The 14,491-nt window shown below is 34.7% G+C and overlaps 1 protein-coding gene across 7 annotated transcripts in view; it reads right to left on the reverse strand.

Annotated features, from left to right (window-relative positions):
• SYT14 (synaptotagmin 14) overlaps positions 1 to 14,491 on the reverse strand; it is a 93,720-nt gene that overhangs the window by 39,242 nt on the left and 39,987 nt on the right. For 2 of the 7 annotated variants that reach the window (XM_075042760.1, XM_075042759.1), the window contains exon 2: positions 1,947 to 2,037. The exons of the other annotated variants lie outside the window; for them this stretch is intronic. In XM_075042760.1, the coding sequence (XP_074898861.1) occupies positions 1,947 to 1,971 (25 nt within the window). In that variant the 5' untranslated portion in view covers positions 1,972 to 2,037. The remainder of the gene's footprint in view (positions 1 to 1,946; positions 2,038 to 14,491) is intronic. 7 annotated transcript variants of the gene reach the window in all.

Here is a 14,491-nt window from a genome sequence, read left to right on the forward strand (position 1 = left end):
TTTTTTTTAATTTATTTTACTTTTAAAAGGAGACCAGAAACTTCTTTTCCGAGACTACACCCAGCTTTATAACTTTTTGGAAGCAGTGATCTTTAAGAAGTGAAATTTTAAAACTGTTTGCCTTCCCCTCCATAATTATATTTCCTCAGGTAAAGCATTTGTACTAAGTATGTTCATTCAAGTTCTTAGGTAGAAAAACTTATTTTCTATTCCATTTAGATGCTGGTTTCACTTTTACTGTTTTTATAAGCAGCCAACTTTCCTTTACACTACTTTTCAGATCACTATGTTGGCTACATTTATAAATGAACAGGTATTCCTTTGTACCTCTGTTTACTGTTCATTTTTTCCAAGTTATCAAAATTGTTACAAAAATACCACTTCCAAAATGATAGTAAGTTAAATGAATTCATAGAATCTTCCCCACCCCACCCCCCCTCTTTTAAAATACACTACAAGTCCTGCTTGCTGAAGGTGATTGACAACTAGCTTTGAAATCTTAAAGAGTGTCTTGGTGACAAGGAAATGCCTTTTATCATCTCTGTGAAAATTCACCCAAATTTGGCTATCTCACCAGCATTTACAGATGCTTAACAGCTAAAAGCTTTGAAAACTCCACCCTGTAAACCATCTCAGGCCCCTAAAAATCCCCATTTCTCCCCAGTTTGTGCTTAGTAGCATCCCTTCATACCTCTGGACCGTAGCAGCTGGATATGGGCTTAGACAATATTTTCCTGTCATTGCTATACTTCATTTGAATATAATTTTCACTTTAAATTATAGTACAAATACAGCTACAGTATTAAGCACAGAAATTGAGTAGCAGAATAAAGTGCTGAAAAGGTGAAAAAGATCCCACAGAGGTCTAAAATCAATTCCCAGTAAAGTATTGTAACACACAGCTAATATTCCTGTAATGTTCCTGCTCTCATTCTATTTGGTCTCAAATGAGGAAAGAAAGCGTGATTAGAAAGCAAGATCAATGTGTTACGTGTATCATTTTCTTGAACATTTTAGTATTTTTGCAGCTCATTTCAGGCACGTTCATTTTTATTTGACAAAAAAAAAAAAACCAACAAAGTTTTCTAAGTGATACAGAACATCCCTTTAAGATCTCAATAATTATTCATTAGATGATATAATCAAGATCCATTCAGCAGTATATACTACACTTAAATGTGTTCCTTAACGATCAGAATTCCATCATTCTTTTTCCATACTTTTAAGTAAGATACAACTACTTCCTTTGGTGAGAACTCCTTCTGCACTTAAAATGCAGTAAGTCCATGGTTTCTTAAAAACAGCTTCGCCTTGGTAGCTGCATTTTGTAATTTGTTTTCAAAAAACTGTGTAAAATTCCCTAGTATTTTAGCTCTCTGTTTATTACTACCTTAACTGGTGAAAATGAACCAGGAAAGATATTTTCCATCACGAACTGCTTCCAGAACAGGAACACAAAAGCTTGCTTTGATTCCTTTGCCTTATTTTCACAGCAATTTTGAGTGCAAAGGATACTGTGTTGGAGCAAGTCACTAACACAGAGCAGTACTACAATGGTTCTGCATGAACCACTTCAGTAGGGCATGAGTTTAAATTTTCTGCCCATCTACTTAAGATACCTATATGATCCCAGTTTGGGTATCTTGTAACTGTTAATATATATAAGTGAAATATATATTATGGTGAATAATAGTACTACCACAATAGTATAAGTTAACATGTTTGGCATTTTACAGATGGAGAACTAAAGTACAGGTTTAAATAAGAGGCAATAAAGATTGCTGTGAATCTAGCTCAGAAGTGCTCATAATCACAGAAAGCTTCCCATGAAGCGAGGAACTGAAACCAAATCTTTTAAGACTAGTACCCTAGCCATTTCTTCAGTTTGTTTTTTTGTTTGTTTTACTTCAAGCCTTGTAAATTATTATTATTAATCTAAAATTCACCTGCAGTGTGTACCACCACCAACATGGAAACCTCCAAGCCACTAGCTTCTTAAGAGATATACCCCCACAGAATTTTCCATTATCATCAGCTCTGTAGTGGAAGAGAAGGAAGAGAAAACAAAAAATACAATATTAGGGTGGGGGAAAAATGTAAAGGGAAGGTTAAAAAAAAAGGGGGGGGCAAAAGGAGAAAGTAGGTGTAATGATTCAGAAAAAAGTGATAGGTTGTTGGTAAATGAACAAAGGAAAGAAATAAAGGGAGAGAAGTTTAGTACATCTGTATAGAAAACTAGGAAAAGAGCAAAGAGAGGAATAAAGAACAGACAAGATGCAGACAGGAATGAAAAATTACGAACAGCTAAAATAACAAAGCAAAAGTGACAGAGGAAGAAAGGTGAAGGAATAGGGAAAATAAAACAACACATGATATGCAAAAAAAGTGGTTCAGATCTGAGAAAAAAGCAATGTCAACAGAGCAGAGAGATAAAAGAGAAATCAGTGATGTCTGATAGGTGGGAAATAACCATATTTGTAGGTGAAAATCTGCACAACCTAGAGAACGCAGCTAGTTACATTCCAGGAGAGGCAAGACACTTCCCAGAATAAGCATTTATATTTATATTTTAGATTTATTATTATTTTTCCTTTTGAGTGGGGAGACAATGGTAATTATTTATTCAGATCCTAAGATTCCAAAGGACCTTGATTTCTCTTATCTATTCGGGCACTTTTTCTCCTTTTTTCCTTGACAAACTGGTTCAGTGACTTGCTTTAGTAAAATGGACGGTATTTCCTACAGTATATTAGAGTATTCCTGTAAAAAGGATTCTAGAAAATTCAGATTTTTTTAACTTTTGAAACAGCTCTCATGACTTTACCAAATAAAAAGCAGCTAGAAACCAGAAAAAATCAAAGACAATCTCAGTTTGCAGGAGTACCTAATAGGTCAACAATAGAAGAAAATTGTCTATATATGCTTAAGAACTCCAAAACATTTTAGATATTAATGCCTGTAGAAAGTATGCTTAGGAATAATGGAACTAGTACCACTGTGGGGGCCAACTGTCCAGAAAAAGAAAGGCAAAATAGACAGTGTGAAATCACAGGAAATGGATATGCTTCAAAATCCAAGGTATCTTTCCTTCACACACCCAGTAAGAGGACTATGAATTCACAGAACAGGCACAGATTAAGCAGCAGGGAGCATGTCAGTCTGTTCCACTCACTCCAGCAAGGCCTCAGACAAGTTCCTCCAGGCATAAAGAAACACAATTACTCAAAACTAAATTTCTTGCACTTCTTTGTGGCACTTCTGAGACAACCCACTGTCACAGACGAGATGCTTTACAAGGTTTATATGTAATATATGATGTAGTTGTTGCTATGTGTCCATGGCTGTCGTATAATTCACAAAACAGGTAATTTTCTGCATTTTGACAGGACCAGATGAACATGAGTCTGGCTGGTGAAGATATTTTCATTCAGCCACAGCACCAGTTTTAAGAGCTATGCAAGAGCTTATGAGGATGAGAACAGTGGCCAAGCTATATATGGGTTACAGAGGGCTCATAAGGTCTACAGAATGATGCTTCAGCCCTCAACAAACAGTAGGAGAGGAACTGGTCTTCCATATCATCCATCCAAAGAAACAATAGCGCTGAACAATCAAGGATCAGAGTGCAGCATACCATTCTCAACCCATTTAACTTCCCAAAACACTACTGGAAATTGTGTTGTCATGAACATGGTGTTATACCTACAATATTAAACTTACTAGCCGTTGTGACAGAGTAAAACATGTATATCCATCAAAATTTGTTTCTCATGGACTTTTCTTATACTAGCAAAAATTTATGTATCTCATTTGAAATTACTGTTTGATGCTCCTTGTTGAATAAGAGACTTAAAGGTGGTGCACAGCAGTTAATTAGTAATCAAAGTCTGACAGCTACAGCTGCAAAATGTTTGTATGATAATTTCAAAATTGAAAATTATTTATTTCACTCTACATGAAATTAGTGTACACTCATTAGAAAGTCAGTGATTATCTTGAAAAGTACTACTGGAACATTTCAGCAGCTTTGCTACAACATTAGAAAGTTTACAACATATATCTCCAGACCTATAACCATCTACTCTTTCTCATAATTTGGTGTCAGCAAAGTTTTTAGATCTTAACATTATAACTGAAAACATACTCAGCAGAATGTTTAACATGGGTCGTAACCAGAATGCTAATTTCTTCAAATCTCAGCACTAAGAGTTTAAACTACTTTATTAATAAACTACTTTATTAAGCTATATATAAAACAGATATATAACTAATATACGTGCACATTGCAACAAAGGAAATTCTGATTAAATATAAGGAAAAAACTTTGAAATTATGGTGGCTATAGACTGGAAGAGGTTACCCACAGAGTCTGTATAATTGACAGCCTTGAAGGTTTTAAAAGCTGTCCTGGCTAGGGCCCTGAGCAACCTGGTCTAACTTTGAAGTTAGCTCTCCTTCAATCAGGAGATCAGACTAGATGACCTCCACAGGTCCTTTTCAACCTGTTATTCACTGATTCTACAAAATATATTGAAAAACTCAATTCAATATATAATAATCAAGGATGGGGATCATCTCGAATACAGGTATCTCAAGTATCTATAAAGCTGCTTCTGTAATGCAGCAGTTCAACAATTCAGAGGCAAGCACAGCTCCTCTGCATGTACCAGTTCCATTGCTGCATCCTGCATTAAATACATATATCTACCAGCACAGTACTCTCACTGTTAAAAACAAAGAAAAAAACAACCAAAAAAACCCAAATCACCACCACCACCAAAAAAACCCTCACCCCAAACCCAACCTCAAAGAAACAAATCATACAAGGAGCAAAAGAGATTCAGAATACTTTGTTAACTGGTGAGATTCTACAGCAGTATACCTTGTGGCTGACTAGTTTTAGATAATGTAGTATCACTGAAATTTTTACTTTGATAAAATGAATATGCCAAGATACAGACTTTTAAGTTAAAAACACCCTAAAAATTGTTTACACACATACATAGACATATATGTAAACACATATATACATATAGGCACCCTATGGCCACATATCAGTAACAGGAACAATTTAAGGTTTATGAAATATTAAATATAATTAAGATTGCATTGAGGAAGTAATATCCATTACAAAATGCTGATCTTAGACAGCAAATATTGACCTTTATAATTTATCAAGTGAAAAAGCCTTAATTTGCTTGTTATTCAAACTTTAACAATAAGTATGATAGCTTAAATGGCAGAAAGAAAAAAAAAAAAACAAACCAGCATTTGCTATCACTTTGCATTAACATTTTGACCAGTCAACAATTCAGCAGTGATGAAATGTGCAGTTTGATTCAAAGTAAGACAAGGCTATTTAAATAACTCAAAATAAGAAATGGGTATTGAAACATTAGAATTTTGATAAGCGATCACAGCTGCACTAGAATTAGTTTCTATAGCAACAGAGGAAATAATGTGGAGAATTGCACTGCAATACAAGATGGATTCCTTACAAACACTGCTGTTCAAATAGAAAACTTTAAAATTATTCACTGTATTAAAATATTTCTATTAAAATGGTTATTCAAATATCCTATACCTTGTATTTCATACATTGTTCTATTTTCATTCTCCAGGATTCAATTCTAGTCCATCCATTCAAGTTTCGTATTACGTTTTCACATTTTCCCCCATTGCTTACCTTCCTATTTTAAAATTAATTAAAGTGACTTATTCTGAAAAATACTGTATCTTCAATCTCAAACTAATCTGCATTGTCAATCATTTTTTTAATTATCCCTACATAGAAGCACTCATTACATTTATTTTTCCAGCAGTGCACTTGTAAAACATAAGCAAACGCTTTGCACATGCTATTCATAAGAAGCTGCATCACAGCTATGAGAATTAACATCACTATGGAACTTCTGAAACTTGTAGTCATGAGACTTGCACTAGCTTTTATCAGTGTGCGCTCTCATGTCCTAAGCATGATTAAGAAACCATAGCATATCTATTAGTATTCACAGACTGAATACCCATAAGATGGTAAGATAAAAGCCTTTCAGTTGAGCATATCTTTAGATTTCAAATGTTGCTCATTTCTAACACTAAGAATTATTGTTTCATTGCATCGTCTCTGATTCTAGCTATTTTTGGCAGCTAATTAAAAGCATATGCCTGAACCTTTTATGTATTTTGCCCTTATAATGAGACCTATTACTCTGGCTTATTCTATCCTTTTGAGTTCCAAAGTATCTTTCGAGTTACCATGGATACAAGTGATATGCTTTCTCCCACAACTGCTTTGTGTGCCTTATCAAACACCAGAAAAACTGACACAGTCGGAATCTGAGCCATCTATACAGGATGAATATCTAACCCCTTGGAAGTGTTCCTCTTCCCAATACCCCCCAACAACCCCCAAAAAAACTGAGGTATGCCATATACTAACATTTGTAATGAAATCAACAAGCAGGTTCTTTTCTACCTGAAATCTAGTACTTTTGCTCAAGGAAAACAAAATGAAAAAAGGTGCAGATATAAAACAATTTAATCTGATCAGCCCTGAAACAGTATTAAAATGAAAACTGGAGCACAGAGAATCATTCTGAGTCTGCCGTTTATTTTGAGTTGACAGAGTTTAAGTGTTTCTAGATGAACATATCCACTGGAGATGTAAAACGCAGCAGATTTCAGCAAGCATTTCAGAAAGGAGTTGCAGAAACATTGTATGCAACTCCAAGATTATGCATTAACTAGCGTAAATAAAACTCCCTTAAACAGAAATTGTTAGGCCTCTTTATACCAATTTATTATGGGCATTTTCAAATGCAAATTGCATTCCAACAAGCTGGGAATAATTTGTACTAATCAGTCAAGAAGAGGGCAGTTAGGAAACTGATTTTTCCATTATGTTTCTGTATTCTGACCTCTTCTTAAAAATAAAAGACTCTCTCCCACTCAGAGAGCAAAATTTACATAGGATTCAAAAACCAAGTGCTGATACTAACATAATCTGAATTAATGTATGAGAAGTAAAGGGGAATAACCAGAAGAAAAAATAAATTATTGTAATATGAACTCAATATAGACTCATTCAGAACCGTCTCCCAACTTTCAAGCATTAAATCATTTGAAAGACATCAGTCACATAAATGAGTGCCACAAAGGCAACTAATAGCTAGAGAGCCAGAGAAGAATGGGTAGGCAAATGCTGCTTTTGCCCCTTTTCCTCCATTATCTAAAATTCCCTAAATATTACAGCAAAACACTTGACAAAAAATTTACCTGACTTGCTCATGTCCACAAGCTCAGCCTTGCTTTAAAATACAGAGATGTTGAAGCATAATGTCTGAGCTACAGACACTGAAGCATAAAACCCCAACTCTTACCCTTGTTTGTATTAACATTATGAAATAACTGTATAATTCTGGTAAGTTTTGCCCAAGCACATATGAACTAAAGACATTAAATATTTTCATTTTTCTAACAGTGTCACTGTAGGTTAGATTTACATGTGCATGGATTTCATAAGATGCATTTCTTTCAACTTTGAAATTTAGCTTTGAACTGTCTCAGGTTATGATACTTTCTTTTGGGGATGAAAAACTTCCATATAATGTTTTTACTGGAATTAAACCTCACTTTTTCTTTTTTTCCTGGAAATTTATTTTAAAAGTAACTGAAAGCTGGAGAACAATGAAAAGGAACTCTCAGTTGACTGCTACATAGTGGTATTTATGGTTAGTCATCTGTATTATCAAAATATTACTAGTTCTGTAGTTTAATGTTGGAATCACTCTCAAAAAAATAAGCATCTGGAGCAGTGGAGATATTTACACAATGGCTCTGTACTCCTGCCATTACATTCACTGTTACACATGCTATCGTTTCTCCTCTGTGTAATATTCTCCTGGATTATCTGCACTGTGCACAAAAGCACACAAGAGATCCCCCATTCCTCTCTGACTAGAATTCAAGCGCAAACTAGTATTTTTTAAGAAATAACTACCATTGTTACCAACCTTCGTAAAAAGGGTTAAGTTTTTCCTTTGCAGAATCTCACAGTTGTCTGGAAATTCTCACTGTTGTTCCCTACACCTCTGAGGCCAACAGATTGCCTTTAGCACTAATAACAACTACAGGTTTTATTTCCAAAGATTTTCTTCTTTTAAAGCCCCTTCTTGTTAACAGGAAGGAAATGGCACAAGGAAAGCAGATGATTCAGAGCAGTGGTTCACATTGCCAGTGAAAGGAATTTTGCTCTGAAAACAGTCAAAGATAACAGCCATTATCAAACAGGATGATGAATTTCTCTGAAGGAGAGCATTAGATGCTAGTCTCTTAAAAGATTAATTATTCCTCGGTTACAAGGGAAAATGACTATCAACTCAAAACACCTTTTCAAATTTTACCAGATCTACTCAAGAGTTAGCTATTGGCCAAATTTTGTGCGGACATACAATTCATGATCCAAGATTTGACAGGAAAACAAAAAAAGGTAACATAGTAGTACATCAGCTTCATCTTCAAGAAGAGCTTTTAAATCATACATTTACTTGCAAATTTTCATGTGATTATTTCTATACTAAGACGTAAGCAAATAAACACTGTAAAGTCCGAGGAAAATACATCATTATTCTCTCTTGTTATTCTCATAATCTAAAGATAGTTCCATTCTGGCATTATGTACAGAATTTAACATAGCCAAATATGAAGGACTCCAAGTAAAACAATTTTGAGAAGGTAGTTATAAATTAATGCAAAATTAGACTAGTTTTTTGGTTTGTATCCATCAGATCTTGAAAATAAGGGCAATAGTTTTTTTGATTTTCACTCAACTCATCAAATTGCCACAAATGCTACATATGCAACAGAAACACTTTGAAGTATAATAAATCTTAATAAAATGTAAGATATATGGCATTGCACTTTTCATTTCAGAGTTGTCTTTTTTTCTATTAAAATTCACAGGAACTTGGACAAAATTCTAAAGATACTATCTGTTTTAAATCTTACTAACACAGTGTTTTTAGTGCTAAGGATTTAAAAACAAAAGTTCCAGAAGTCATTACATGGACTACCAAACTACAGACTGCTAAAATACAGGGAAAACCAAACAACAGATCAGATACAATAAAAAGAGAAACTATGATATACTGGAAGCCACAGAAAGTTCGAGGAAAATCAAATAACATTCAAAACAAGATTCCTTGAAGATATGAAGAAATTAGTCTAATAACTAGTGTTAATCTCGACCAATTTAAACAAGAACAGACGCTGCCCCTCTGTTTTGCCAAAAGATGCAGAGTTGGCCCTGACCTTTCAGTTACAATTGTGTTTTCTGGTACAGATGTCAACTCTTTGCAGTAAACAACAGCAATCGTGTCACCTGTTCAAGTCATATACATAAGCGGCATTTGTTCGGGCTGAGCATTTTCAAAGAAAAGAAAATCACACCTGAAGTCAGCCTCTTGAAGGGATGAACCTTTTGTAGTTGCATTCTCCAAGATTTGGATTTTTCAGATACACATGCTCTTATCAGCTCTATTTTTAACCTGCCGCTCATATAGGATACTTAAAATTCTGAACATGTTTACATTATCCATCCAGCAGGCTAATGGAACTGCATACCAGACAGTCATGCATAATTCAAATCAATATCCTCAGGCTTGCAACTCTAAGTCAAAGCTGCCTTTAAATAAGCTGGGTGTGACTTTAACATGAATAAAATGTATCTAATTTTTAACCTTTATCTGACAAATTGATATATTTGCAAAGGAATGTCATAAATCTTCTTTAAAAATTAAAACAAATAGAAAATAATGATAACTGAAAATCTTTTAAGAAACACTTTTAAGGACAAAATTCAGAATGGTTCAACAAGACTGAGAGCAAAGGTTTCAAATAGGGAGCTGGGTAATTTTTTATTTATTTTTTTTAAGCAAAATGTACAAATATATACATAAACCCACATGCTGGCAGAATATTAAGTGGTGTGGAAGGTGAATGTAGCAGGATTTCCTATTTACAAATTTAAAGATCAAGCTTTAATTGAATTGGGCATAGGTGACTACACACAGAAAATCTTATACCCAGTTAAGCATGTCTGCTAGCTTCTCTCTAAGGACCGGAATCAGAATTTCCATAATAAAATAATTTTCCCTTTGAGTTTTCCTATGTGCTTCATGAGACCATGATGCCATCACAGCAGATAACCTTCAGCCATACTGAAATGACCAGAAGCGTGGCAATTACACTAGCTACAGATCTATTTCCAGCTTACTTGTAAATACAGTGGATGAAAGGTAATTACAAACAAAGCCCCCCCCCCAGCCCCCCCAAAACCCCTGCCCCAAACCAAAAGAACACAAAACAAACAAAACAAAGGACTTCAAGTTGTATAGTATATCATGCCTTCCCTTTTCCCCAAGGAAAATATTCCAATAATTCCTAAAAGTTAGGATAACTTTATAACACAAAAGTGTTCTAAGTAGTATGTCAGAGCTTATTTTAACAAGAAAAAAAATAATACAGATCTTTGCCCCCACAGAAGCTATAGACACAATTTCTTGTTTATTCAGATACAATACAGTCCCAATAAATAATATACATGATTAAAATAGCTATGAGAATAGTCATCCTAACAATAAAATACCTGTTATTAGATAAAAATGGTAACACTGTTCATCTTGTTCAAAGACAAAATATTCATTAAATAATTCCAAGAGAACACCTATGATATAGCTATAGCATGTCTATGAAATTGATACAAATAGATAAGGAAAATAATCTACACTGACTAGGTAACAAAAGAATAAGAGTTCAGTTACAAAAATAACCTGTTGTTCTTCTTTTAGCAAAGAGATGGTTAAAACATAATGTGATCAGATTGTAAAAACCAGTCCTAATGGCAACCGGTCTTTAACCTAGGGGAAAAAAGCACAACCGGGAGGCAAGCATTAGTCTCAGACTAGAGATAAAAATCTTTTGTTTTTAACCTTTAAGCATAAGAAGAATGATCCATTTATCCACAGGCGCTATGGAGCAAGAACTAATAAACTGTTCTCTTGTAATAATTTTATGTAAAGTTGTAATAGGGTTTTCAGTTCTTGTATTTATGTAACAAGTACCACTCCATTCTGCTGACCAAGTAGCATGACTATTCTCAGCAGGTTGAGTACTGGGTCTACGCAGCGTAAAATTCCTTTTTCCAATGCACCCAATAAATGTCTACACAGATATTTCCAGTCTACTGTTCAATCCTGTTTCTTAGTCACTCATTCCATGATAGAGCCATGGGATCTCTGCAATTAGGGCTAAGATTAATGAAAACTGTACCTTCTTCTGTCTATTCTGTGGGAGTCTTTCAGAACAAGACATGTCTCACGGTATACATGCATAAAGATCAAATAAACTGCTCCCCTGTATCACTAGATATTACCATAATACCAAGAAAAAAGAATGCCCATACCCAATAGCTTTTAGATCATATTAGTACAAGAAATACCCAGTCTTCAATGTGAACTCTCAGAATCACCAAAAGCACTAGGTTCATCAAGGAAGCAATCTTTTCTGCTGATATAGTACTACCTCTTGTGTTTATATAACAAATCAGTTCTACATTTTATTAATGTAGAACATCTATATCAAATACAATGCCACAAGGAACTATTTCAGCCACAAGTATCTATGTGAACTTTTCCCAGTTAATGACAGATCTTGATCCTTTCATAAATTCCAGATTCAAACAGAAGAGAGACTTATTCAAACAGTAAGTTTACAATAAATTGGAAACTTTCCTGTAATTATTAATGTATGATTTACAACACTTCAGAGACATCACATTGCTAAGGGTGACTTTCTTCAAAGCCTTCACATCAATGCAAAGGGTATTTCTTCAAAGACTTCAAAATGCTGGCAGGAGAAACCCAATTTGTGAGATTGCTTTGCTCACTTGAGTGCATCAGGAAAAAAAGCCCTTTCCCATTGGAGAACAGTTTTTCCTTCTCTTTGGAGTTGGTCTAGCTGGAAAAGGGATTTTCCTGTTGAAAAACTTATCATTATCACTGACTTTGAGTATTGTTACTAGTTTTCTTCTCTCAGCAGCAGATGACATGCATGCCTTAACTCTTTTTCCAGCATCTCTGCTGCTAATCATGGGATAAATCCATGATTTCAGAATTATTCAAATTCGTTCTATCAAGCACTTTCATGTGTGTCCTTTGGTTGACAAGATTGTGCACAACTTTGATATCATCTGGCTGGCTTTTAAACTCAAAAGTTCTCAATGTAAATCCATTCTGTTCCAAACTGCATTTAAACTCAGACACAGATCTCCTTTGCATTTAAATCCCATGTTTACATCTTGCCACTTCCGTAATAGTCCTCAAGAAAATTACAAGCATAATATTGAATTACACATGTATTTTCTACCCCTATCTGTGAATTCTGTCCATTCCAGGTCTCCAGACTTCGTAAACACTATGCTTGTCTGCCATTCATGCAGGTAAAGAACCATAACCACAACACAATCACAGCCTAATACATTAATTACTTACACAAAAAGTTCCTTGCTATTGGGAACTTTTCAGAATACAAAGGATAACACCTTCTTGGGAAGTAAAAAAGATCTGAATTCTGTAAAACTGAATAAAATACAGAGCAAATGTTAATCTTTAAATCACCTTAGCCTCTGCAATGCTCAGTTGACTATATTTTTGGGAAACATGCATCATAATTTCAAATACTTAACAAAACTGACTGTCTTCCACTATTATAGAAGAACAATAGAGGACTGTCATAATGCCCTAGGAAGCTACTTTTAAACTCTTTAAAAAAAAAAACCAACAAAACAAAACAAAAAAACCCCACAGCATCAGAGAAATTAAGTAGAAAGCAACAAAAATCAAGTTAGGTCTGGACACTATTCTGCAGATCCTTGAATTACAAAAGTATCTTTTGTATTACACAAAACTATCCCTAAAACATTCCCTTAATATTGCTATGGAATGCACTGCCACACTCCCCAGAGGCTTTAAAACCACAAAAAAATTCCTTTCTCCAATTTTTAAGGGCTTGGAGCCAATGAAGAGTCACTCCAATTTACCAATAAATAGGAGGCAGATACATATAATCAGGGATCAGAACTTTGTATCATTAGTATTGCATCATTGCACTTTCTCCTGTACTACATGAAGATTTTTAATTACTCTTAAAGTGTCAAGAGTAGATGCCCACATAGTAGAACATAAGCATAAGGAAGCTGGATCAACTAAAGAAATGTTGTAATTAAAAATTCCCCCTTTTCTCTCCCCCCAAAATTCTAAGTGCATCAAGAATTATATCAACTGATAGTACACAGGTACTATCAGCTGAGATACATGAGTATAAATATCTGGAATATCTCATAGCTGTAACATGACTCAGCCTTCAAAATACACTCTGAAACATTTGGGAAATATTGCTCTGAAGATTACTTAAGACTTGTCTTAAGTGTCTTTACTGAAGACCCTTTCAAAGTATCTTGATGCATGTACTATTTGAAACACTAGGTCTATCCAAAGCTGCTGGCCAAAAAGAGTATTTTCTTCCAATAGGTGTTATGCCAGAGAAATCTCACGTGATCTGATAAAAACACATCAGAGAAAAACGGGTGGCCACCTTCTTCCTAAATACTCTTTCCATTGTATTTCTAATTCATTTCTTTAAAGCACATTAGAGGAAAAAGAAGACAAATAACTATTTTAAGTTATGATCTAGTATTCAACTGAACTTCCAGTCTTCCAGCCTGAACACTAGTTCATAGCTCTTATCCCACATAAGCCATCTTCTTGGCCTGTAATTCTTAGCATCTGAAATGTACAGATAGATAGATCGATTTTGAGAGAACTTTGTGGCTTTATTTTGCTGAACGCAATACAACCATACCGAGGCTCTCACTCTATACCCTTGAAACAGTAAGTCTTCATTCACACTTGACTTGAAAATAGATCTGCTTATATTAAAGGAATAATGATAGAAACTAAACTGGAAAACATATGGTTATCATGGGATTCACTGAGTGATCCATTGTTCCTCTCTTAGCCTGTCCACTGGCTTTCACCTTAGCTTGACAAGTCTGAAGAAGTAAGATCCTGCTTTACAGAAGGTATTTACCAAGGAAAACTACCCTCAAGTTGCTTTAACAAACTGGGGAGCTTCACCTGTATACCAGTTTTAAGGTGCTTATGTTGGGAAGATGCTGAAAGAAAATCTCTCTTTACACTTCAAGTAGTCCAGTGAAAAGGCTTTTCCCAAGACATGAAAACTAACAAAAGAGAAAGAAAAGGCAAAAAGCTGCATACAGAATCAGATCCAAGAGATTCCAGAAGAACAGTCGCCTTCACGTGCAAAGATTGACACTGAGGAGCAAGGCAAACATATGTCCAACAGACACATCAACATAAAGTGCCGAAAGCCTAGAGAAGAATAAAAGTGGAGAAGATAAACTACAAAAATAACA

Source organism: Buteo buteo, chromosome 12, assembly GCF_964188355.1.
Source record: "Buteo buteo chromosome 12, bButBut1.hap1.1, whole genome shotgun sequence".
Classification (NCBI taxonomy): domain Eukaryota; kingdom Metazoa; phylum Chordata; class Aves; order Accipitriformes; family Accipitridae; genus Buteo; species Buteo buteo.